Source organism: Herpailurus yagouaroundi, unplaced genomic scaffold (assembly GCF_014898765.1).
Source record: "Herpailurus yagouaroundi ecotype Mexico unplaced genomic scaffold, PumYag 140, whole genome shotgun sequence".
Lineage (NCBI taxonomy): Eukaryota > Metazoa > Chordata > Mammalia > Carnivora > Felidae > Herpailurus > Herpailurus yagouaroundi.
The window spans coordinates 32000900-32027294 of NW_024412395.1; the positions used below are offsets into that span (position 1 = coordinate 32000900).

Here is a 26395-nt window from a genome sequence, read left to right on the forward strand (position 1 = left end):
TTTATGTGCTCCCTTTTACTTAAAATAATAATAACAACAGTAATTGCACTCCATGTTTAAAAGCAGCAACCAACGGTCAAGGACTCTCCCAGTGGGGTCTCAGTTGCTCCTCAGCTCCCTGCTCCGGAGGAAGTGGTGCTCTCTGTGAGTGCTTATTTTTGTCTACATGTCCCAGGCTTTACCCCGCAGGACTTTGGGGAGCAGCAGCCAACCAGGAGCTAATAGGATTGTACCTTCTGGTTGGGGAGGTTGGAGTTGGAGGGGTGGGCCCCGGCCAGAGGAGCCGAATTCAGGTGCCCTGGCCCCACTGCTTCCTGGCAGAGGCAGAAGCATGTGCTGGGCTTTCTTCTGTCAGTGGGGCTCAGGCTGAACTGAGCTTTCTTTACCGTGTGGATGTTGTCCAGAGCCTCCTCCTGTGAGCGTATGCACCTGTAGGGTGGCCAGCAGGCCTATTAGGAGGAGCAGAGGGAGCTGGACACTTGGCTTCGGCCTCCTCACCCCTGCCCTACAGCCTGGGCTGGAAGGTCCCAGAGTGCTTCCCGCACGGGGGCTTCAGGTAAGGAAGCCCTTGCAGTTCAGCGACAGATATTTAATTTCTAATAAATAGAAACTTTAGTGCTGTGATTATGGCTGGCATTCCAGTGGCCTGGAGTTGTTTATGCCATGAATATAGAATGTTAAAAGTCCAGTTGCAGGGTGGTAACCTCTTGTGCCCCTCAAAGCACATCACATTCATGGTCCTATAAAGGCTTTCCACCCTGAATCTTTTCTCTGACCAAGTTGACATTTTTGTGAAAACTGAAGCTTGAACCTCTAGCCCGTACATTGTAGTCTTTAAGTTTCTGCTTCTCCTGTTACCAAGGAAACCATTACCAGAAGTTAGAAGTTTGATATGTGTGAACATTCTCTCTCTCTCTCTCTCTCTCTCTCTCAATATAGCTTGACACAAACTCTTAAGGGCTGCTAGAATTAAAAAAAAAAAAAAAAATCTGCTTACTTTCTCTCTCTCTCTCTTTTTTTTTTTAGCTTCCTAAAGGAAAATCCCACTTTCTGTTCTGATCTCAGTTCACCCTCCAGTAACCTCAGATCAATAAAATGTGTATTGAAAAATTTTTTAGAAAAGCTAACCAAACAACAAATATTAACTGACATTATAGAATTCAGAGAGGCCCAAAACACAAAATAACCAACCTACCTAGGGCCTGAACTAAATGGAGCTGATGGCCTAGAGTGATGATTTTGTACATAGCCCTGAAAAAGGACACCTCATTAGGGGGTTCCTCTTGTTGCCCCCACTGTCCTTTCAGGAATGAGACTTCCTCCTCTTACGTAGAGATGTTGGGTCAATGATATTAATTATGTACTATATCCCTTCTGGTGATGTTGATGTGGATGAGGGAGGGTTGAGGGAAATATATTTTAATCACCTCTGCTGCTTTGAAAGAATTCCCACAGATAATCTGCAGTGCAAAGCAGCCTCTGTCTGCACGCCTCCCCTCGTCCCTGTGCGAAATGGAGGCTGGCCTGCCCTGTGTGGAGGTTTGCACAGTATGCTCATTGTGTAATTAAAAGAAATTCCTGATGCTGATGGGCCTGGGCTGGCCTGCTAGCAGTCACTGAAATAACAGAGGCATGAACTTTGAGTCAGGGCCCCGGTGGTTTCTGGGCTGATTGGATTGTCACCATGTGGCCAGGATTACAGAGTGGGGGGGCCTGTCCTCCCAGGCTCGGGACTTGCTCGGTTCTGAAGGGGCTCCGTGCAGCCTTCCTGAGAAACCTTCCTAAGAAGCTCGCCTGGGCCAGTGTTTAAACTGACCCAAATCAGATCTTTAGCAAAGAAATTCTATTCTACACTTCATTCCAGAGACTCAGGACCCTGATAATGTTTTTCTTCCTCTGACTGGTCTCAGGAGATCAACTTAGAGAAGAAAACTCAAGTATCTCTCAACTAAAAGAGAGTGTACTGCTCGATAGTCTGTTTTAATGTTGATGTTACTGGGAGAAAGGGTGTCTGCCTTCTTTTTCATTAATATGTAGTGTAGGAATGTGAGTATATTTCTTTTTATTTGTGGAACAGTGGAGGCCTTCATTTATGCTTTTATCTCACAATTCTACTTAAAATGCAAATGGAGCTGAAAGACATCGTTTGTGTGAAAAATGAGATGGGCCATTTGGAAAATGTAATTTTAAAATATGGAACCAACACTAGCATATGATCAAAGTAATGAGTTAATTTTAATTTCTTTTCTTGCTTGCAGATGTCCTTGAAGGTTATAACGGGACGATTTTTGCATATGGACAGACTTCATCAGGAAAAACACACACCATGGAGGTAAGATTGCAGCATGCTGTGATGGCAGCCTCTGTGTGGCTGGCCAAATTCAGGTGCGTGTGGCCCCTTGGCTATGCAAGGCAGATGGCTAAGGGGCTGGTCATGTTTGACCGATTTATTTTGTCTCCGTGGAGTTTTAAAATAATGGTGAGTAATAAAATCTCAGGAGTTCAGAATTTAAAAAAAATCCTTTGTTGGTAGCTCTCTCAAAATGGAAGTAGTAAATTCTATTAGAAAAGAATCATCAACAAGCTGAACAGTGGTGTGAGTATCCTAGGGCCTGTGGCCCTAATCTCACTGAGAAAGTCTGTTGCGAAAGTCCCTAAGGGTTTAAAGGAGTGGGGCTACTCTGGGGAGGTGAGTCTCCTCCAAAGAACTGTATGTCAGAGACTTAAAGAAGTTGGTTTGTGGACCAAATTCAGCCCATAGGTATATTTTTGTTTGGACTATACAGCATGTTTTACATTATATAAAATTTATTATTACTATACATATTTTAAAATTGCAGGCAGTGTTTAAAATGGGATGATTTCACATAATTCTAAGTTTCTAAATCTGGTTGAAAATTCTGAAGATCCTGGGGCACATGGCTGGCTCAGTCAGTGGAGTGTGGGACTCTTGATCTTGGGGTTGTGGGTTCGAGCCCCACGTGGGGTGTAGGGGTGTAGAGATTACTTATGAAGATTCTATGACACTGGATGAAATTTCAACCTAATATAAAGTGTAAACTTCACTAGAGCAGAGCTCTTCATTGTCTTGTTTGCCTGTTTATTGACATTTCCACTGTGTGAAACAGCAACTGTCACCTGGGAGGGGCTCCATAAAATAGTTGTTGAATTGATACCCTCATGCCCTGTCCAGTCCACACTGGCCCCATCCCTGCACACTGCAAGAGAGTATGAATGTACGTGCAGCATCCTCTGTCATTAACTTACATACCTGCCCCTGTGAGCTCTCAAAGGTGTGACCCCAGTGCAAATTGTTGGCGGTGGAGGTCTGCGGCTCCAGGCTGTGTTCCAGACACGGCACGTCTGCGGACAAAATTGGCCCCCTTTGTGTCTTCTGTTCCTGCTTTTTGCCACAGACTCCTGTAAGCCCTTCAGGGAGGATAATTCTTTAAAAGCCTCCCTTGACAGGTGAGGAGAGGTAGAAGAGTGGTTGTTACAAGAAACTGTGCAGAGGAAGTTTGGGGAATTCAGCTTACAAGCAGCAGGGTAAGATGAATCCTTGATCCTTCAAGCTTAGGATTTTCATGTACGGTACCCTCCTGGGAATGTCTCTGAGTGAGCCGGCCGGCTGGCCAGCCGCTGCAGAATCGGTTTAGCTTATGAATCATTCCTATTGAAGAGGAGATTTCAAAGGCCTGAGGCAAAAACCTTGAGGCTCTGATGTTCTGCTCACACCGATTTCAAGTGTGCATCGGACTCTGGGGGATCTCGTTTCTGTGGTGTTGACTTACGTTCACCCATTTTGCAGTGGACAGTGGTTCAGAGATTGCAGAGATTAAAGGAGGCATCAGGTTTATTTGCCACTGCTTCTGTACAGAGTAGGACTGTCGCCTGACCCCTGAACCTTGGCCCCCTGTCTTCTTGCACCTCATGTTCTCCTGCAGTGAGACGCGGGCATGGCCAGCCCCTCGCCTGCCTCTCTTGCTGAGCCCCAGACCCTTGACCTTCTAGGCACCAGAAAAGTTGCAGTTATAGATTTCCTAAGTGCCAGCCTTCCCAGTAGCTGTGACAATAGCTCCTTCATAAGGCATGAGAGAGAGAGAGAGAGAGAGAGAGAGAGAGAGGGAGAGAGAGAGAGCATCTCATGATGGTATCCATCAGTCTCCAGGTTTTTGGAAAATTACCAAATGGTATATAAAACAACAATAAAAGTGCAATATTTAGAACTCCCCCACCCCCACCCCCCAATCATAGGGAATGTTTACAAGAATGACCTTTTTGGCTTTCGAATTAATTCATCTTTGGGAAATACAAGATATTTGCTAAATGTCAGAAATTTAAATTGTAAACCATCAAAGGAGAGACCTGTCCCCAGAGTAAAATCTTAGTTTGTGTTGTGTGCGGGGGGAATCGGTGGGTGTGAGGAGATGGCAAAGAGGTATGCCAGCTCTTTAAAACCAAAATCGGAGATGTTGTGTTAGATGAGAGCATCTGGAGCCCTCTGTCTCACAGCGTGAACCTTACAAGGCCTGCAGCACTGCTGTGGGCCCAGAGGGACCCATGGCCCCCTAAAGGGAACTGGCTTCTGTGCGGGTTCCTCTCATAGCTGCCAAAGTTCTGTAGCCTTTTCATCCTCATCGGTTTTAACAGGTTGATTGTAAGGGGTTGCTTTTCTTTATTGTGACTTCTGAATATCACATGTTTGTGTCCACGGGAGGACGGGGTGGGGCAGATGGGAGCCCTTTCCCAGCATCCCCCTGCCCCCACAGACACTTAGTTTCGTTCTTTCTGTAGGGTGATTATAGATTGGAAAGACGGTAGGGGATACTTTAGAGGAAAACAGAGGAAAGGAGAAGCCCCAAGCCGAAGTCATAGACACTGTGGGAGACCAAAAAAATCCAGGACCCTGCAATGCAATTAAATTAAAAAAAAAAAACAAAAAAAACCTGCAGGGCTTGCACCATCTGAAAGGATTTTATGTATTCGGAATTATACATTGTGATCTTTCAAAGGCTTTTGGAAGGGGATGTTAACTCCCTGAATGGACAGAGCTGTCACATTTTAAAGCTGTTTTTCATTTTAATCCCCTCATTTTTGGTCTGACATCCAGTGGTGATTCCGTTACTTTCTATTGAGGAGAACAAACAGATAAGCCTACATAAAATTGGAAAGATTAGCTTCTGAAGATGGAGCATTTAAGGCGGATTTTCAGTAAAAATAGGAAACACTTGACAGTGCTGATGCCAGGCTTGGTAGGGCACCGTGGTGCACTGGGCCCAGGGCAGGTGCAGCCGGTGCTTCTAGGGCTGGGGTGAGGGAGGGCTGCTGGCGGTGCTGGCTATCCAGGGGAAGGGAGGGCTGGACCTTCGTTCAGTGTGTGTTGCCCGGGAGGGCTTCTCTGGGCCCCGTGCCTTGCTTTGTGTCCCTCTTCAGCACCGATTTAGACAGATGGAGACACGCTGTTTTTCCTTCTGCCCACAAGGGCACCGGGAGCCCGTGGAATGGTGCAGGCCACCCCACTGCTGAGCTGAGCCAGCCGAGTGATTTTTAATGAGCCTGTCCGAATGCATTGGTGCTCGTGTGAGCTGACGGGCCGCCTGCTTTCCCATCTTAAGTGTTTCAGGAAACCATCCTGCTTGGGAGGTTGAGAAGGCAACTGGGGCTAGAACAAAGGGAGTCTTGTTCTGCGGCCAGTGGCCTGGGTCTGGTTTCTTCTTTCACACATGTTCCAAGAAGGTCACATTCAGAAGTGGGAGAAGTTTTGGAAGAGGATTATGTAGGATACAAGTATACAAATGTTCTTTGTGTTTTCTGGGAGAAGAAAGATGGTGAAGCGGGACATTCCTTTGCTACTCAAGTCCATCCCTGATCCTCCAGCCAACTGAACTTGTCATGGCTCTCTTAATAGGTTATTGTTTCTCAGTTCCTATGCCTCTGTTGCATTCCTCTCATCTCATCTTCCTGCTTCTTGCCCATCCTGATCTCCATCTCTCAAGATTTGGTGTCCCTCAGGGAAGCCATCTCATATCACCACAGCTGGAAAGGACTCTCTGTTCTCTGAATTTCTATAGCTCTCTGCTTTTTACCACCTTTTATCACCTGAGGTGACTATTGTGTGTGTGTTTGTGTATTTTATTTGAAGAAAGAGTGAAGACCTTTATTGAGCACCCCTCCGTCTTATATACATACACCACACACATCAACACCCTCTCAACACCACTCACACCCCCACACTACATCTCTCTCTCTCTCTCTCTCTCTCTCTCTCTCTCTCTCTCTCTCTCACACACACACACACACACACACACATACACACACACTGTGTTGGCAGGCTCAGTGTGTACTGAACATAAAGCCTCAGCTGTCACCACTCCTGGGCTTATGAGCTAGATCAAGCATCCCAGCCCCTAAACCTTTGCTAGATTTGAGTGTCACTTCCGTGACCATGGGAATGGAGGTATTATCATGCTTTCTCCAAATTAACATGTCCTTCCCTCTCATGTGGTTTTTGGGTGCGGGCTTCAGGGAAGCAACAGGGAGTGTCGCAGACTCATCCCTGGTTCTGCCTTGGTTCTTACCCTGACAAAGGCAAACAAAGGGATGTCAATATTTGTGTGAGCCAGAAATCAATTGGAAGATAAACCTTTTGAAAGGGAAAGTATCTAGAGAAACAGATTGGAGTCATTTATAAATGATTTGTGAATTATCACTCGTTCTTCTTTGTCTGTGAAGCACTGAGGAGAAGCTGAAGGATTATGATGGATTATTGAAGGGTTCTGGGGGAGCGTGGGGGAACACTCCTCAGACTCTCTGAGGTGGATTGACCCAATGGCATCATGACATTTGACTGGAGAGAGATCTGTGTTTTCACTGTCTTGTGTCATTTCTTAATTATTTGTTTGTTTGTTTTTGTTTATTTATCTAGGGAGTGTGAGTGGGGAAGGGGCAGAGAGCAAGGGAGAGAGAATCCCAAGCAGGCTTCACACTGTCAGAGCTGAGCCCCACATGGGGCTTGAACCCGTGAACCATGAGATCATAAACTGAGCCAAAATCAAGAGTCAGACACTTAACCTACTGAGCCACCCAGGCACCCCTTTCACTGTCCGGGTCATTTCTGCCAGCAATTTTCATAGTCCTGAGCATGCAGGGCCCAGTGTTTGATGTTTATGATGGCCTGTGAGAAGTAAGATTACCAACATTTGAGAAACTCTGTGTCTCAGTCATTCGGGGCTATTTTCCTAAGATATATGTTAATGGTCTGGGATAGAAATATATTTTCAGACTCTTCAGGTCAAATAAACCCCAACGACTGCTTAATGAGAACCTAATATGAGCTGAATAATATAATGCTAACATTTATTGTCCCTAAGCACTTTATGTTTACTGTTTAATTTATATTCTACAATAATTCTATGCAGTAGACATCATACTAAGTATCATAAGAAGTGGGAAGAAATACATATGCGCTGGCCACCTTGCCTTTAGGGACTGTACAGTCAAACAAAAAGCAATATAAAGATATCAAATGATATAGGATTCTTAGCAGATGAAGGCATTCCAGGAGAGAACCCATTTTCCTGGGTAAGAAAGCTTTGCCAGAGGACAGATATATCTAAAGTCAGCTTTTCTCTTGCTTTCAAGAGAGTGGAAGGTTAGGGATCAGGTGTGCAAAGGAGGATTCACAATGTAAAGCGCTTTGTGGCCTGGAGTTAGTGCCAGGGTCCATGTGACTTCTTGCTTTTGGTAACTCAAATATTGGCTTGAAAGTCAACCTGTCAAAGAGGAGCTATGTGGTGAATCCCCGAAGGATAAAGAAGATCTGATTGAGGAAAACAAAGCAGGTCTTCCAGGTGGCAGGGAGATTTGGAACAAGGATATGAGTCATCGTGTTGCTGAAGGCTATTGGTGTCCTTGGGAGACTGAAGAGTAAGACGGGTTTTGTGATTTTCTTATAGTTCCAGGTTTTTTTTTTTTCCCCCAGAGTTTTATAACTTTCTGAAGGTCTGAAAAACTCTGGGAATACTATTGCCAACGATTACTTTAGACCTGCAGACTATATGTTTGTGCACTGATGGGTGGTTTAACATGGAACCGAATAGAACTTGGAGCGTGGGAGTAAGAAAGGCTCTCTGGGAGCCCTTGCTAGGGCTGCCACTGTAAATACTTCTAGAACTCTTCTTTAGGAATTGCTTTCAAATACTACGGGATATCTTTTTTGAAAGTTTTCAGAGGTGGCAAATCTGGATCTTAAACATGGATTTAGTAAAATAGTTCAAATCACAGAAGAACTCATCTAACCCATTACCCCTTAGATAAAATATCCCTCAACGCCCCCCCGCCCCCCCGCCTTAGGGTTTGAGGAGGGTTCCTAGGGGCGCTGGCTGCATGGGAAGAGAGGGCTAGACCTCTCTCAGAGAAAAAAGGGGGGTAAAAGAATAAGAGAATATATTACAAATGGATTTAAGTATTAGAAACAGCCCCCCCCCCCCAAAAAAAAGAGAAGAAAAGAAAAGGAAAGGAAAGAACCAAAAATTACTTGAACAATTCAGGCTGGGAATTATGGATTTTTAAGAAATCGATGAAATTGCTTTTCTTGATTGGTTTGTGAAGCGATACTGAAGGTTTTTCTAGAATAAGGTGAGAAATTTTTGAGCAATGATGACATAAAAGAAACTATCAGCTCTCAAGGTGGTTTTATTAACGCAGATTAACTTGGACTTGTAACTTCTGATCAGTTTGTAAAAATTTCAAAACAAAAACCACCTTTGGGATGTGATAGTCACCCTATAATCTCAGTCTTCCTCCCGCCCTCCTGCCGTCCTGCCCTCCTCCCTTCTACCCACACCCTTACCCACATACACCCATTTGCTGCCATGAGCGGCAGCAGGAGTGAATATTTTTGGGGACAGAACAAGCCCCCCACTGCTGGTAAAAAGAGCAACATGCTGATCTATTTCCATGAACTTAACGGTCTGTTTGCCTGTCAGGTAGACCCTCCAAGGGAGCAGACATAGGTGTATGGGTGTTCCCTCTTCCACGGTGTTCTGTTCGTGCATCCACATATGGTCCCTTCTCTCAGACAGGTTTCCCAGCACTCTTTAGTTCCCTGTGCTTGTGTTTTTTCACTCACTAGGGGAAGCTACATGACCCTCAACTCATGGGGATCATCCCAAGGATCGCGCACGACATCTTTGACCATATCTATTCCATGGATGAAAACCTGGAGTTTCATATCAAGGTAAGTGCCCTTGATTAAGTCCAAGGAGAAGAAACTGAGCCCCAAATCATGTTTCTTAGCTTTCTTCTTTTTCTGTGTACATAAAAGATGATTTTTATGTATTTTAGATGACGTGCCATCATAGGCAAAGCCATAGTTATTTAATGGTTCAGGTTAATACTGAGGAAATAATTGAGATAAAGTAAAAGCTTTCTTTAGGATGGAATCATCTTGATAGTTGTTTGCATTCTATACTTACTCTGTAGATTTCTAGAGATGTGACTAGAATGTGTCTATGATTGGGTGAGGACAGCATTTCCCAAAGTATGTTGCAGGTCCCTCATATTAATAGGTGGGTTACCAGGGAAAAGGTTTATGTGGCCAAATAAGCTGGAAAAATGTTTTGTCAAAAAATGTTAAATTCATCACAAGTTAAACATGCTATTATGCAGTATAATTCTACAAAGGGGACATGTAGTATATTACATTTTCCTGCGTATTTGACGGTGGACATATTTTTCTCCTTTTGGGGTATGATAGAATAGTGTTTTGGGAAACACACTTTGACAAGTAGTAGGGAAGGGTATTATCCTTCCTGGTTTTTTTTGTTTGTTTGTTTGTTTTAAACCAGAACCTCTGCTCTGACGTAAATTTGAATTGAAAGAAATTTTTAATCTCTTAACTATAGCTGTTAATTCATAACATTGAGTATTAGGGGTATATTCATTGGAGCTCCTTTGTTTGCAAGAGATTGAAAGCCACTTGTTTAAGCAACTAGAGAAAACTGTTATAAGGTACAAAACGTGAAGGCATGTGGCTTGGGGGTTGTAGAAAAGTAAGAATCCAGACCCTGCTTTTCCTTTAAAAATTTTTTTTAAATTAAAAAGCTTGAGATACATTTCATGCACCATAAAATTCATTTTCTAAGTGTACAATTTAATGGTTTTTACTATATTTCAAAAATTACACAATTATGATCACTAATTCCAGAACATTTTCATCACACCCGAAAGAAACTCTATCCCTGTTACAGTCCCTGCATTTCTGTCTGCTTGCTTTATCTTTGTTCAGGGGGTGCATGGGTAAGGGGAGAAGGACCATGGTAGCTCCTGCTCCACATCCCTTATTCCCGATTCCTAATTCCCCAGGGAGTGGGCTCCTTGGCCTAGCCTACAGCAGGGCTTGCCCCCAGCTCTGATTAGTGTTGTCCAGGATACACATGGCTGGCTGAGTTCCTGCCATGGCGACTGGGGACGGTGTGGACAGGGGGTGAGGAAGAGACACAGGCAGTTCTAAGAAGACTTGGTGCTGAGGACATGAGCCAAGAGGCTGACCATTCTTTAAGGCTGGGTTAGTGTACTAGGCCCATCATTTAAAAAAAATTTTTTAACATTCATTTATTTTTGAGACAGAGAGAGACAGAGCATGAACGGGGGAGGGTCAGAGAGAGAGGGAGACACAGAATCGGAAACAGGCTCCGGGCTCTGAGCTGTCAGCACAGAGCCTGACGCAGGGCTTGAACTCACAGACTGCGAGATCATGACCTGAGGTGAAGTTGGACGCTTAACCGACGGAGCCACCCAGGCACCCCTAGGCCCATCATTTTAGAGATGAAGAAACTGAAGTTTAAAGACAGCACTGGCTGGCCATAGTTACATATCAGGTTATTGGCAGCAGTTACAGATCAGGTTATTAGACTCTTGGTCTAACCAATCCCAAGTGCAACACCTTTCCATTACGTTAAACTTCCACCTTACTTATTTCTGCTATGTGCCTTTCCTAAATTATACAAAAACAAGGCAACAACTGTTTGCCCCATTATAAATTAGATCTGGCAAGTCTTTTTACTTTATAAATCTTTTTCCTCCCTTTATTAGCTAATGCTGGTTTCTCCTCTTTGCCAGGGTTCTTTATATCTAAGGATGCAGAAGCCTGTTGCTTTGATGGGATCAAGATTTAGGAGCTTAGTACATCTTTAAGGCTGTTTGCATTTAAATACCTTAAACTACTGTAGGGTTCTTATGGGATAATCCCAGAGTAAGATGTTAAACCAATTACTGCCCTCAAAATAGTGTGAATCTTATTAAGATAAAAACAGCCCCAGCATGAAGCAGGAGAGAAGAAACAACACCCAAGTCTCCAGGGCTGAATTTTACAGTCTGGCTTTCTGTTCTGCATTTGTAGTTATGCTCACTTATTTCATACATCATAATTGTAAGTGGGAAGGCTAGCGATTGTTCCATATTTGAACTGAGCAGTGACAGGCTTAATCAAGAAAAGGAGGCTTGATTAAAACACTATTGAAAATCTGTTCCTTAAAGTGAGCCCCATAGAGGTTTTAAACATTATTTCTGAACATGCAATTTCTTAATGCAAAACAATTGCATATTTCTTTTTCTTCCACCTGGTCTCATAAAGCATTTGCAATGACAAAAATAACAAAATCATCCCCCTCCCCCAACTCAAGCACCAGTATCTTCTGTGGTAAAAGAAGATATTAAATGTGAACAGGATTTTAATTGCCATATTTGTTGACATGTAATTTATGACTGCTTTTTAGTGTAATTTCTCTGTAATCTATGGAAATAAGGATACATGTGTACATCTCAAAGATACAGAAGTCTTTTTTTTTTTTAATCTTCTTTAATGTTTGTTTATTTTTGAGAGAGACAGAGACAGAGACAGAGTGCAAGCAAGGGAGGGGCAGAGAGAGGGTGACACGGAATTTGAAGCAGGCTCCAGGCTCTGAGCTGTCAGCAGAAAGCCCGATGTGGAGCTTGAACTCACAGACCACGAGACCATGAGCCAAAGTCAGACACTTAACTGACTGAGCCACCCAGGTGCCCCTCAAAGATGCAGAAGTCTTAATGAAAGCCAGGCAGTCTTGAAATGCAATAGAATGGGTTGGAACCAGGGTTGAGTTGGCCACAGGGAGGCTGAATGAGAGATGTGTAAGATTAGAGGCCAAACAGACCCTAGGATTCCAGCCACAGGAAGAAGTTTCAGGAGCAGTGATTCTTTCCAAGGTCAACTAGGTGTGTCTGTGATGTGCGAGGCTTGGTGACTGGGGAGTTTGACAGATGATCAGGCAGGCTCAGGTTGTTAGGGAGACAGGCAACGTGGAGAGGATGGCCAGGTACAGGTTCCAGAGTTTGAAGCCCAGCTCTCAGAGAAACTGGGAAGTCACTAGGCTCCAGGCTGAGACACAGACAAGGTAATAAGTGGGGCTGAGTTGGTGAGGATTAGCCTTGAGTTGGGGAAGCTTCACTTCCCACAACCAGAGGTAGAACTGGTTCAGAGCTAGGATGCAGGGGTGAGGTTTCACCTGTAGAGTTACACTCCAACTTTACAACTATTTTGGCACCTTTTTTCTTCCTTAAAAACTTGTTTATCCATTCCTTTGTTTAGGTTTCAAGAAAACCCATAAACATGAGAGAAAGAAAAGTTGATCTGAGAGGCAGAAGGCAGGTGTAGACAAAAAGTGCAGAATCCTAGACAGAATTTTTGACATCATTGAGTCCAAATGGCTTCATTTGACAGATGGGAAAACTGAGGCCTCTCGTCTCGGTTACATGTGAATTAAACCCCCAAGATCGCATATCTAGTTAAAGCTGTTCTCAGAGGTCAGCTGACATAAGAACTAACCAGGGATTAGAAGCAGATTCCTGGGACCTGTTCCTGGAGATTCTGATTCAGCAGGACTACAATAGGGTTCATGACTCTGCAATTTAAACAAAGGCTATTGATGATGCTGATGCAGGTGGTTCTGGGCTGGCGTTTGAGAATAATTGACGGGAAGGCTTCCTTTCCCTCTCGCAGTCTAGTCTGTCTTTCATTAAATCACATTTTGTTCGGACCCTTCCTGGACTCCCCAAAGCTGGCCACCATCAGCAGCTCTCTCCCTGTTGCCTTTGAGCTCTTGTAGTTCCAAGCAAAGTGCCCTTATTCCAGTCCCTACTTCTTCATGTGAGTGTTTCATCCCAGTCTGGTGAGGGTGTCAGTGTCACACATGAGGAGAGGCCTACTGATTTTTGACAATTGCTCGTGAAGGACGTTTCTGTTGCAACTGTTGTCCTACCTAGAAGTTTGCTTGGCGCTCACATAGGGTGAAAAGGAGAGTCGTTCTGTGAGTGGATGCCCAGCACACAATGTAAGGAGCACCTGAGTCAAGACCACAGAGGCCGTCAAGCACGGAGAGTGGCCTCACTGGGCAGCGGCCCGCAGAGCAGGCTGACGCGACAGGAGGCTGGAGAGCCCGGAGAGTCGGCCAGCTCTTCACACGTTGTGGCCCCTCTTCTTGCTCTTCTTAGCCGTACATGCCAAAGACCTTCTATGAGTTTTAATAGTGGTAGTTTTTAAATACAGTGTGGCATTTCTGTTTCAAACTCCATTTGTTTTTCACTAGGTTTCCTATTTTGAGATCTACTTGGACAAAATCAGGGACTTACTGGATGGTGAGTAACCTGAATGCTTGTCCTCTATTTGCTCTGTAAGTAAGGTCCAGGGAGCCTGAAAGGATTCACAGCACTTCTGCTTAAGGAACTAATGAAAATACAGAGATCTTTTATTGTCTTTACACTATCTGCTTGTTCTCAGCCAAGGCTTAAACTCGCGTATGGCAAAGACATGAGATTTGCCTGTCTTCGGTAACAATTTCTCTTTATCCTCCAATACTGAGTCTTTAACTTTTCTTCTCTCCTCTGCATGCCATCATTATTATCTCTGTAGTATCCAAGACGAACTTGGCTGTTCATGAAGACAAAAACAGAGTCCCGTATGTAAAGGTATGAGGAAAACTTGATGATGCAATTGACTTGTCTCCGGTCACTGTCATCATAATTATTACGTAATATGCTCACAACGTTACCTATAAAGTGTATGGAGGTATTTCATCATGTTCCTTACATTTAATATTCATCTGGTAAAAAAAATAGACATTTAATTTCTCCAGTTGTATCTCTGTAAATATACCACAGATGTCTAATCACATAAGGTAAGAATTGGAGAAGTGAACAAATACTTATTATTCACATGTGAAGAGGCTTTTATATGGAGGATAATTGCTTATACGTTGTAGTTAGGGGAAGCCCAGCAGAGCATCATGTCTAGAATGTGTCTAACTAAAGTTGGGGACTAGAATGGAAGGCAAAGCAAAATTTCATCCATTTCTTTTTCTGTCACTGGTTTTCTTTATTCTGTCTCAGAAACAGAAACTCATGCTGTTGAGTAAGAACAGGTATTTAAAAATCTAGGCAAATCTGGCATTTCTTTTATGGTTTACTTCTGGGTTTCCCAAGGTTTGCTCAGACTTCTTTTTCATGTAGAATTCAAGCCAGAAGCAGGAGAAAAAGTGGTGGGATCAACACTGGAGCCTTTCTCTTAATCTGCACCTCTAGGAGAAAAATGGGAAAATGTTTAGCTGTCTTAAAATACCGGTGTTTTCCAGTCCTTTAACGGTGAACCTGAACCGACTCTTTTGCAGGGGTGCACCGAGCGCTTTGTGTCAAGCCCCGAGGAAGTCATGGATGTGATAGATGAAGGCAAAGCAAACCGACATGTGGCTGTAACAAGTAAGCTTGGTGTCCTGTTCCCTCCCCCGTGAGTCAGGGTACAAGTATCTGCCCACCCGCCAGGATGGCTGGGTTATGAGGTCCAAAGGAAATAATTCAGGGGAAGGCAGTTGTAAAGCAGTGGCTTGGATGCAGACACACAGGTGTGTGCAGTCTGAGTGCATCTAGGCACATCGTGGGAAGCAGTGCCTTCTGCTGTGCAGGGAACTCTGGGAAATAGCGGGTGAGGTTCTCTGGGCCCTGGCAGCACCCTTTGTCTGGACCCTGGGGAAAACAAGCAACCCACTGAGACAAGGGGATTAAAAGTCAGCTTCTAAATGTATTTCAATCATGTTGTTGTTCAGGTTAAAAAAAATTACAAATGAGCAAATTTTATATGGCCAGTCATATGTGTGGAAAGAAACCACACTAGATTTCTGCCCTGTGTAAAAAGGGAAAAGAAAAGCCAGGAGGAGCTCAGAAAGAGCTGGGAGCGTTATTGAAAACTTTTCTAGGCTGTGTTAATCACAGGCGTGTTCAGGTCAGCTTGTTTTTCTTGCATTGCCTTCCTCGGTGTTTGCACGCACCTTGGGGAAGTGGTCATAAGTTGTTAGAGCAGCAGAGGCTCCATGAAAAGATGGTGGCTGTCTGTCTTATTCGGAGGGATGTGGACAAACCAGAGTGAGTTCAGATGAAGAGGAGCTGAGAGAACTAGGGATTCCTAGCTTGGAAGAAAGAAAAAACTCTGAGGAGGACATATGGACGATGTACTATTTCTCAATGTGTTCAAGTTGCTGTCATTAAGAAACTTAGTGTGCTTTGTATGATCCAAATGGTGGACCACCCAGGGTTGTGGAAGCTACAGGGGGGCAGGTTTTGACCAACCACAAGAACTCTCTGATCCTGATAGCTGCCCCAAGTAAAGCCTGCTGCCTAGAGGGGCAGGGAGTTCCCTGTGACGTATACAAGAGATTAAGGCATTGGTTGGTTGACTGGTCAAGCCTCTTTAAGTCTCTCCCATCCAAGGCTCTATGATTCTGTCACCCAGAACTGTAATTCTCAACCTGTTCTTTACCCAACCTACTATCAGACGATAATTACATATGTGGCAGATTTCATAGGTGAGCCTAGACATATATACAGTGTAGGTTAAATTCTACTTATTTCTCTTCTGCTTACACATATACTTGAAAGAATGTAAGCCTGATATTCTTATCATAATAGTATCTCTCATTTATAGGTAAATTATTTACTTGATTTCTTCAGCTGTTGTTAGTCATGAGTTATTCAGGACATACTTGACAATCCATCTTGGCCCCTTGGTTCAGAACTGTTGGTCTAGAACATTACTAGTTTTCTTATCATTCTGGTAAGCTGGTTTTTAAATGATTTTGGTAAGATACGCATAACATTAAACTTACCATTTTAACCGTTTTTATGGGTACAATTCAGTAGCCTTACATCCATTCACAATGCTGTACAACTATCACCACTATCCATTTCCAGAATTTAATCATCCCCAAGTTAAACCCCATGCCCATCGAACAATAACTCCCCACACTTCCTCTTCCCAACTCCTGGTAACCACTACACTACTTTGTGTCTCAATGGATTCGACCACTCTAGCTGCCTCACATAAGTGAAGTAACATAGGTCCTCCTGTGACTTGTTTCACGCAGCATAACGTCTGCAAGGTCCATCCAATATGTAGCGTATGTCAGAATTTCCTTTCTTTTTGAAATGCTAATATTCTGTTGTACATGTATACTGCATTTTGTTTATTCATTCATCCATAGTTAGACGTGTAGACCCTGTGTTGCTTCCACCTTCTGGCTGTTGTGAATAATACTGCTATGAACATGGCTGTATAAATATCTGTTCAAGTGTCTGCTTTCAGTTCTTCTGGGCATATACCCAGAACTGGAGTTGCTGGATCATATGTTAATTGTACTTTGAAGTTTTTAAGGAACTGCCATGCTATTTTCCATGCAGCTGCACCATTTTACATTCCTACCAACAAGAGCGCGCAAGTTTTAATTTCTCCACATCCTTGCCATTACTTCTATTTTTGTTTCTTTTAAAGGTTATTGATGTATTTATGTTTGTATGTATGTATTTATTTTAGAGTGAGATGGGGAGAGGGGCAGAGGGAGGGAGGGAGGGAGAGGGGGAGAGAGAGAGAGAGAGAGAGAGAGAGAGAGAGAGAGAGAGAGAATCTTAAGCAGTCTCCACCATCAACAGTCAGCATGGAGCCCAATGCGGGGCTGGATTCCACAACTCTGGGATCATGACCTGAACTGAGATCAAGAGTTGGACACTTAACCGACTGAGTCATCCAGGCGCTGCTATTTTTGTTTTCAGTAACCATGCTAATAGGTGTGATGTGTGAGGTCACTGTGGTTTGATTTGCACTTCACTAATGTTTAGTGATGGTTGGCATTTTTTCATGTGTTTATTGGCCATTTGTACATTGTCTTTGAGGAAATGTCTGTTTAGGTCCTTTGCTCATTTTATAATTAGGTTGTTTTATTCTTGTTGTTGATTTATAGGAGCTCTTATCTTATTCTTGATCTAAATTCTTTATCAGATATGTGATTTGCAAATCTTGTCTCTCATTCTGTGGGTTGCCTTTTCATTCTGTCGATACTTCCTTTCATGAATAAAAGTTTAATTTTGATAAAGTGCAATTTATCTATTTTTCTTGTTGTTGCTTAAGGTTTTGGTGTTATTGCCAAGAAATCATTGGTAAACTCAGTGTTATGAAACATTTCCCTTATGTTTTCTTCTAAGGGTTTATAATTTTAGCTTTTACATGTAGGTTTTTAATCCTTTTTATGTTAATATATCGACTAGGTAAGAGTCCAACTTCATTTTTTTGCATGTGATCTCGACACTCTTGTTGAAAATTCTTCTGACCATTTTACGTGAGGGTTTATTTCTGGGCTGTCTTTCATCTGTCTATAGGTTTGCCTTTGTACCAGTACCACACTGTTTGATTACTGTAGCTTTGTAGTAAGTTTGAAATCAGTAAGTGTGAGAACTTCAGTTTTGTTCTTTTTCAAGATTGTTTTGGCTATTTGGGGTTCCTTGAAATTCCATATGAATTTTAGGATGGGCTTTTCTATTTCTGTAAAAAACACGAGGATCTTGATACAGATTATATTAAATCTTTAGACTGGTTTTGGTAGTATTGACATCTTCACTATGTGAAGTCTTCCTACCCATTTATTTATGTCTTCTTACATTTTGTAGTTTTGTTTTTAATTTTTAAAAAAGGTTTTATTTTTTTAAGTACTGTCTACACCCAACACCGGGCTCAAACTTATAACCCTATGACCAAGAGTTGCATATTCTACCGACTGAGCCATGCAGCTGCCCCTCATTGTGTAGTGTTTAGTATACAGTCTTTTATTTCCTTGGTTAAGTTTACTCCTAAGTACCTTACTCTTTTTGTTGATACTTTAAATAGAATCATTTTCTTTTCAGATTGTTTATTGTTAATATATAGCAATGTGACTGATTTTTACATATTATTTTTGTATCTTGCAACTTTGCCAAATTCATTATCAGTTTTGACTTATTTTGTTGTGGAATCTTTAGTTTTTTCCCGTATATTCTAGAAAGTTTTGTTTTGTTTTGTTGCTGCCAGAGGAAGCAGCTTTTATTCATGCATTATCTCCAGAAACCAAAAGGACTATCAGCACCTCCTATTCTTCCTGGAGAAGGGAAGAGAGAGATATTACCTTTTGGTTTCCCCAAGCCCTGGTCTTTCCCCTCTTTGGGTAGCCTTAGAAATTCAGTAGCAATACTGTTGCTTATTTTTTTCAACATTGCCTGATGCAGCTACTTAGTAACACTTATTGGTGAAGGAGGATGAGGGGAAGCAGTTGGATGAGTAAAAGTAATGCACAAAAAACAGGAACACAGCCTATTAAAGGTCCCTCTGTCCTGCCTCCGTGGCTTGATCCTTTATTGGTTGCATTTTTCTTTATGCTGAATCACACTTTTCTGAATCAGATTGGGAATTTCCACCATCAGCCATGGAGCCAGCCCCAGAGCTCTGAGATGAGCTAGTCTAAACTTGAGCATATTCCTGGTCCACAAAGGCTTAAAGTGATCGATCAGGCATATTTTGCCACCCCTGTACATCTCTGCTATTTTTCCATCAAATTCAAGGACTATAATTTCTGGAGTGGCAGTGGCATATGTGATAGGAATGTCAGACTGGATGTCAGACTCATGGAGGTCATGGGTGTACCAGCATTTTCCAAAACACCGAGTCCCTTCCTTGTTGGACTCTAGTTGGAACCAATCATTGTCCAGATTCTTGTTGTTCTCTACATATCGGATAGGAGACTCCTCCTATCCAGGGTCCAAAAACGTTTCTATTTCTAGTGTTTGGCACTAATAAAGCATATTTAATCTGATACTTTAAATAGAATTGTTTTCTTTTCAGATTGTTTATTGTTAGTATATAGAAATGCTATGCACCGAGCATGGGTTATAGAACTGTACTAAAAAAAGAACTCTTAAACCTTAAGATCATAATCCCTCCTTAAGAAAGCTTGTGATAGTACTGATAAGCAAGGCTTACACACATGACAAAGATAGAATACTTCCAACACTAACCACAATGATAAAGGGTGAGGGACTTAAGGTGAGGGGAGAGGGAGGTGTGAGCTCTTTGCTGCCAAGGCTCAGGCTGGAGCAAGATGTTGGAACATGGGAGGGGGTGCTTCAGACAAAGCTAGAGAATCTGTTATCTTGGATCACTGACTAGGATTCTTAATTTCTTAGCTGTGTGAAGTTATTTTAAATCTTTCATTTCTAGAACAAGCATTGTTTGTTTTTGTTTGTTTGTTTGTTTGTTTGTTTGTTTGTTTTTAAAGAAACTGGTTTTAGATATGTTTAAAAATTGACTGTACTGGGGCACCTGGGTGGCTCAGTCAGTTAAGCGTCTGACTCTTGATTTTGGCTCAGGTCATGATCTCATGATTTGTGAGTTCAAGCCCTGTGTCGGGCTCTGTGCAGACAGCACAGAGCCTACTTGGGATTCTCTCTCTCTCTCTCTCTCTCCCTCTCTCTCTCTCTCTCTCTCTCTCTCATTGCCCCTCCCTGCCTCCTTCTCTCTCTCTCAAAATAAATAACTAAACTTAAAATTTTTTTTTTTTAGAGAATTGGCTGGACTTACTTTAAAAAATGGAGCTATTAAGCATGATTTGTTGTGCTTTTTAGATGAGCAACTTGCTACCTAAACTTCTTGTTCTTTGCAGAGCAGTAAACTATTTTCCTTTTCAGATATGAATGAACACAGCTCGAGAAGTCACAGTATCTTCCTGATCAATATTAAACAAGAGAATGTAGAGACCGAAAAAAAGCTCAGTGGGAAGCTGTATCTAGTTGATTTGGCCGGGAGCGAAAAGGTAATTGGTTCCTTATTTGTATTATCTATGATTTTTCCTGTTATCTGCTTCAGTGTGCAGTGGTATACTTCTTACATCTTTTCTGTCCCCGGGTTTCAAAGAGCTTTTAAAGTTTCTGTTGTGCCAAGATGGTATGAAGTCTAACCTTCATTTTCCTGCCCTCTCATTTCTGGTCCTGAAGTCCCCCATTCACGTCACAGGAAGTGCTGTGAGTGCCAGTTCGGGCGTGTGCTGAATAGGCCCCAGTGAGGACGATAGGCAAGCCTCAGTGTGCACTTAGCCTGGCAAAGGCAGCCTTGCAAATGAGGAAGGGACATGACCTTCTGAGGAAAGGGAAGATCCCCATGTTGTGCCAGACTCAAATAGGCCGGAAACTGGTTTGCCATTGGACTGTGGCAGTCCTGCCTTTGTAGGTTTGTTTGCTGATAGAAGATCTGGAACCTGGGGCTCTGCCTGCATTCCCTGCTTCTCTCTGCAATAGGTGTGGTCTGATGGGGCCTCACCTGGGCAGCCTCACTTCCTTGAGGCTCCAGTCACTTCCTGGAGCCAGGGTTTTGGCCCAAAGCCCTGCACCTCTGGTTTTATCAAGGCTTTCTTTTGGCCTCTGTCCCATGCTCTCCGAGGCACTGGCTGAGGCCATGCTCTAGACCAGATAGGCTCCATAGAGCCTCCTACCTGCCCCTGCCCGGCCTCCCGCCTGCCTCGCCCAGCCTCACTTCCATAGCATTACCAGAGGCTCCTGCTGCCACACCCTGGCTGGGGCACTGCTCCCCTTGGGTGACATCACAGAGCCAGTCCCTGTGCACAATACCATGCGCACTCCATCACTGATGATCTCATGCTGACTGTCCCCATCAGGGCCAGCCCTAAAGCCTGGTCCATCTCCTGAACTGCCTAGTTGATTCCCAATTGCTGCACCCCACCAGTGAGCTGCTATCTGCCAAGCTATGGCCACTAATGTCCATGTAAGTAATGGCTACATGAAATGTTCTCCTGTGTGCATGTGTAAAGCTGTGAGTGGAATGTCATCTGGATGTTCCTGGAAAACTTTCTGGTTGGGAACCCAAAATTTTACTGGTACGGGCTTGTAACTTTAATTAAACAGACACGCACCAGAATGGGAATACAGAGCAGCATCGCTCAGTTCTAGACTAACCGTTAGCAACCAGACCATGCTTTGCTGGTCTGGAGAGAGAGCCCATTGGCCCCTTTGCTCTTCCCTCTTTCCCTCCAGAGCACAGAGGTGAGTGTCCGGGGCCTAACTGCAGCTGGAAAAGCCTAATGGCAGTTCAGTGTGGAGGCCTGTCCCCCGCAGTGTCGGATACTGGTGGGACATTTTAAAGTCATGCTCCTGCACATTGTTTCTTTTGCTCACATCGGTTTTCCTTTGCCCCAGAAGTGTCCACATGAATGTGTCAGTGTGATCTACTAGAATGAACTCTGGGCTGTAAGCCCCAACTCCCCTAAATATGTTCTTCCCTTGGGCTGGCAATTTGACATCTCTGGAGTGCAAATCTTCCTTGTCTGTAACAGGAAGGCAATTGCACCTGCCTTGCACATTTCATGGAGTGAAGGTGCTCACATATGAAAGCACCTTAAACAACACGGTGTGAATGGGCTGTTATTACTTGTGACCCATCAGCTGCATTATTTCTGTGTCAGCAGTGGTATCTACACACACAGTTCTCAGAGATGAATGTCTGTTGTATTTGAAAACACCTCCCCCTAGACGTGCACTCATTCCTATCATTAGGAGTTTCTCCTTTATTTGTAATTGAAATCAGTCTTCGTGCCGTGTAAAATCGTTTCCCTGCTTTCCTTTCTTCAGAGAGCAGCTGCCCATCCCACATCGTTTGTCCAGTCAGCAGAGCCACGGATCACGTTGTGTTCCCTGTTTCCCTAGCATCTGTACACTGCTCTCTACCTAGAGCAGATACTGTCAGGATGAGATTGTCAGTAATAACACAGCAGAGGAGGAGCTGCGAGTGGTCCCTCTGGCTGCAGAGGGGAAAAGACAATTCCACAACGTAATAGACATTTTCTTGACTTTGATGCCCCCAGGTAGCTTTCCTTTTGGATGATTGTTCCCTTTTTCCTTGCTATGAGAGTAAGCAAGGGAGGGAACAGAGTCTGGACAACTCTTGCCACCTCTTATCCCTTGCCTGAAGTTGGAGCTCATAATTTACATTTCCCCAATATGTCCATTCCTCATGGCCAGGGTGTTTTTGCTTCAGGAGTTGCCCTGGGCTCCCTCTGGCATGGAGACTGTGGCTCAGGCTTGCAGGGCCTTGGTCCTGTGACAGCACAGGGAGCCTGGTTCCCCTGGATGGATGTCCCCCTGGGATGCATCCAGCTCCACCCCTTGAGGCGCATCAGCCATTCTCCTAAAACCTAATTGAGAGGAAAATGATGAGAGAGAACAAATCCCTAGCCTCAGGCACAAGGGAAGGTTTGATCAACGTGATTCTTACTCACTTTTATTTTTTCTTGCATTCCAGGAGGATTCACATCCACCTCCCTCAACCCCCAGCCCTGTGCCCTCCTGCGAATTGGAATGTTCTACTCTGTGCTTTTGCTGTCCTGTGCAGCTCACTGCTTTCTCTTCTCTCTGGTAGGTCAGCAAGACTGGTGCCGAGGGAGCTGTTCTCGACGAAGCTAAAAATATCAATAAATCTTTGTCTGCTCTTGGAAACGTGATCTCTGCCTTGGCAGAAGGGACAGTAAGTGATCCTGTCCCCATCTATGAAATGAAATTATGAGAAGCCGCTTTTTGGGTCTGTGTATTCTCTTTGCCACATACCCCAGAGATTCGTTTATTTTTCTTTGGAAAAAGACAGAGGGAATCCTGGCTGTACACACCCTGCCTGCTGGGAGATCTAGTCCATTAAAATGTATGAATGGTGCTGCTAATTTCCTATTACCAGGTCTCAGAATGGGCACTCTAAACTTTGGCCGAATCCAAAGACCGGGCAACAAATTCTTATTTCACACATCTTCCTAAGCCCGGTGTCTCCAACACCAGCTTGCTTATGTTTTTTCTCTGAATGGACAATGGCTATGATAGCCAATACTTTTTCTTTTCCTAAATAGAAAACACACGTACCATATCGGGACAGCAAGATGACTCGAATTCTTCAGGACTCTCTGGGTGGGAACTGTAGAACCACCATCGTTATTTGCTGCTCTCCCTCTGTCTTCAATGAGGCTGAGACCAAGTCAACACTGATGTTTGGGCAAAGGTGGGTGTGGTCTCTCATTTCCAGGCTCTGAGCTGGGTCTTGGGTGTAGGGAATGAGTGGTGAGGGCTAGTGTCAGCGAGGAAGTAGTGTGAGGGGGCGAGCAGCCTATTACTAAATGGCATCTAGCAGGTAAAGCCTGTAAACTTGAGGCGTCATTCATTGAGGCCAAAGAATAACTATGTGTTAAAATACTGGGCAGAAATATAGCCAGTCAGGGCTATGATACTTAAGAAAATGCTCAGACTTATTATAGATGCGGTTGCTCATAATTCAATGGGGTGCTGCTTTTGTTCTGTATGGAACTAAGTCTTACAGGTTCACAGGATTTTAAGTGTGTACAGCTCAAGACTGATAACTACCTTTAACTCCAGTATTTGGGATCCACCGTGGAGTTAATAGAACCAGAAACTTGGATGACTGTAGAGTAGTTGCATCAATATAAAAGGGGGCTAAGGAAATCCTCATACTAACCCTGGGAGTAGGAAGGTGGCTGCTATCTTCCCGCCTTCAAAAATGTCCAAATAGAATCCCTGGATCTCTGAGAACTAACAGTTGGGCAGCAGGGCAGCATGCTAATCCCGAGACAACCTTCCCGTGTGTGAGTTAGGGCGTGCCCTCCTGCCCTTCCTGCCCAGCCCTCCCCACAGCCCAGGGCCCACCTCCTTCAGCCGTGGTCCCTCAGCATCAGTTCAGCATGTGGTTTCTTGTGCCCTTGTGCCCTTCCATCCTGAACAGCTGTGCGATCTTCAGACAAGTCACTAGTTCTCTTTGAGCTTTAGCTGCCTTATTTGTAAATGGATGCACAGAGCTCTCCCCCTAGCTTCCTCCCGGGAGTGTGATGTATGGTTATGCCTGAGGCATAGGTTAAGATGCCTGGAGAAAGGACAGATGGGGGTGGGCATTCTGCACGAAATTGTTACGACTTGTTTAAACTGCATTAAACCCCAGTCATTTCCTGATCCCACAACAGAACATAGAATTACGCAGTCATGGCACCTGTGGGATATCTAAATAAATAATAATTACATCAGAGTGTTGTAGAACTAATCTGTCTTTTATACTGGATTTGGGTCCTTTACTTCTCATATTACTCCCTTGATTATTCAAATGCTTAGGTCAGTGGATTGCAGTAGGATAGCGCCTACTTTTCTCAAGGGTCACGGGATACTTATAAACCAGTATAAGTGTGTGGGAAACAGACTACCATGGTGATCATCCTGCCTGTCCTGTCTCTCCTGGTCTCTTCATATTAAGCTTTAACATTTTTGTCTGAAGACGTGTTTGAGCAAACCAGCACCAAATGCTTTTATGGAGGAAATATCTCTTTAATAAAAGTTTCTCACTTGCAAAGCAAAAAATAATCTGAATCATTGCAAGCCAACGTTGTCCTAGGGCACAGGTATCTGTCTCAGGGTTGCTGTTGTGAGTGGGCATTTGCAGCTGTCTATAGGAAGAGTCTTGGTATAAGTCCAAACGATTATCCTTTCTTCTGATTTTCATGAGGCAATTGTCAGCATCGTCATTATTGCTGGCAGTTTTTTTAGGGCTCGGCATGTGCCAGGAGTGTCAAATCTGTGTGGCAGATCTATCAGGTGGGCCTGACCTCACCTGTGTACAAAGGATGACTTTGAGGCTTAGACTCAAAGCTGTTAGGTGCTGTGCCTGAGTCCACATAGCCACTAAATGACTGGATGACATAGGATGGGGACTGTAGTGTTTGACCCACAGCCTCTTTTTAAATTTTTTTTAATGTTTATTTATTTTTGAGAGAGACAGAGACAGAACACAAGTGGGGAAGGGCCAGAGAGAGAGGGAGACGCAGAATCTGAGCACACTCCAGGCTCTGAGCTATCAGCTGATAGCTGGGGCTTGAACTCATAAACCATAAGATCATGACCTGAGCCGAAGCTGGACGTTAACTGACTGAGCAACCCAAACTCCCCTTGACCCACGGCCTCTTATATGCAGGCTGCTTGATCAGGAACCTCAAGGAGCACAGGCTTCTGGGTCAGTAACTCCATTTTGAAGCCAAGTTCTGCTGCTGATACATTCCTCTCTCTTGTTTACTTCTCTCTGAGACTCTGTCTTCGTCTGTAGGGAGAAATGTTATAACGCCTTCCTCTGAGAATTGTTGGGAGGATTAATGAGTTGCTTCAGTTTTTACCTAGCACAAGGGCGGCTGGCATGTAATAGGTGTTCAGTGATTGTAGGTTTTTGTTTTCCTCCAACTTCAAAGGTGTTCAGTCTGGGAAAGTCAAAAAAATGGATGGGGCTGCCCTGAATGAAACAGAATATATGGGACAGCTGGGGATAGAAGAGGCTAGACTGAGTGAGGTAGAGTTAGAATTAAGTTTCTGGAATGAAAGACTAAAGAAATACTGATGCTAATTTGGGACTCCAGGAAATAAAAATAAAGTGTCAGTTATCTTTTCAATTGGAATAGGTTGGTCTGCCATCTTTTATGAGAGTCATATGGACAATGGGCTCCATGAGGGCAGGGACTGGGTTTATCATCAGCGTCAGTTGTCCCAACAAGCAGCCAGCACAACTAGTACACGATAGAGTGTCATTAAGTAAATGCTTATTGAATGAATGAACAGATGAATCAAATGCTTATTGTGTAGGATTCCTTAGAACATTAGGACAGGTGCTGAACTATGACACCGTTATGTCCTGAAGTTTGGTTAGATTTACATCTGGTTTGTTTCCCAGCCTATAATTAGAAAGGTGTGAGCTTTTGTTCCTCTCCCTCGATCCCTGAGTTAATGGATTCTTCAAGGACATCTAAGTTCTCTATGGGGCCAATACCTGCTTTATTGTTAAATATACGCATTGAACCCAATTACACAGCAGACACGAGTCTGAACATCGGATTAGACATGGTATCTGATAGCTAATGAGATTAAGCACTTTGAACTCAGAAAAGACTGCTGGGCACATCTCAAATTCAGTGTAACGAGCGTTCAT

At 43.7% G+C, this 26395-nt stretch overlaps 1 protein-coding gene across 1 annotated transcript in view; it reads left to right on the forward strand.

Moving 5' to 3' along the window:
* KIF5C (kinesin family member 5C) overlaps positions 1-26395 on the forward strand; it is a 164652-nt gene that overhangs the window by 57794 nt on the left and 80463 nt on the right. Inside the window, exons 3-10 of the mRNA XM_040475008.1 lie at positions 2259-2332; positions 9134-9238; positions 13623-13671; positions 13946-14001; positions 14700-14787; positions 20065-20189; positions 22805-22909; positions 23280-23428. Coding sequence (XP_040330942.1) covers positions 2259-2332; positions 9134-9238; positions 13623-13671; positions 13946-14001; positions 14700-14787; positions 20065-20189; positions 22805-22909; positions 23280-23428 — 751 coding nt within the window. The remainder of the gene's footprint in view (positions 1-2258; positions 2333-9133; positions 9239-13622; positions 13672-13945; positions 14002-14699; positions 14788-20064; positions 20190-22804; positions 22910-23279; positions 23429-26395) is intronic.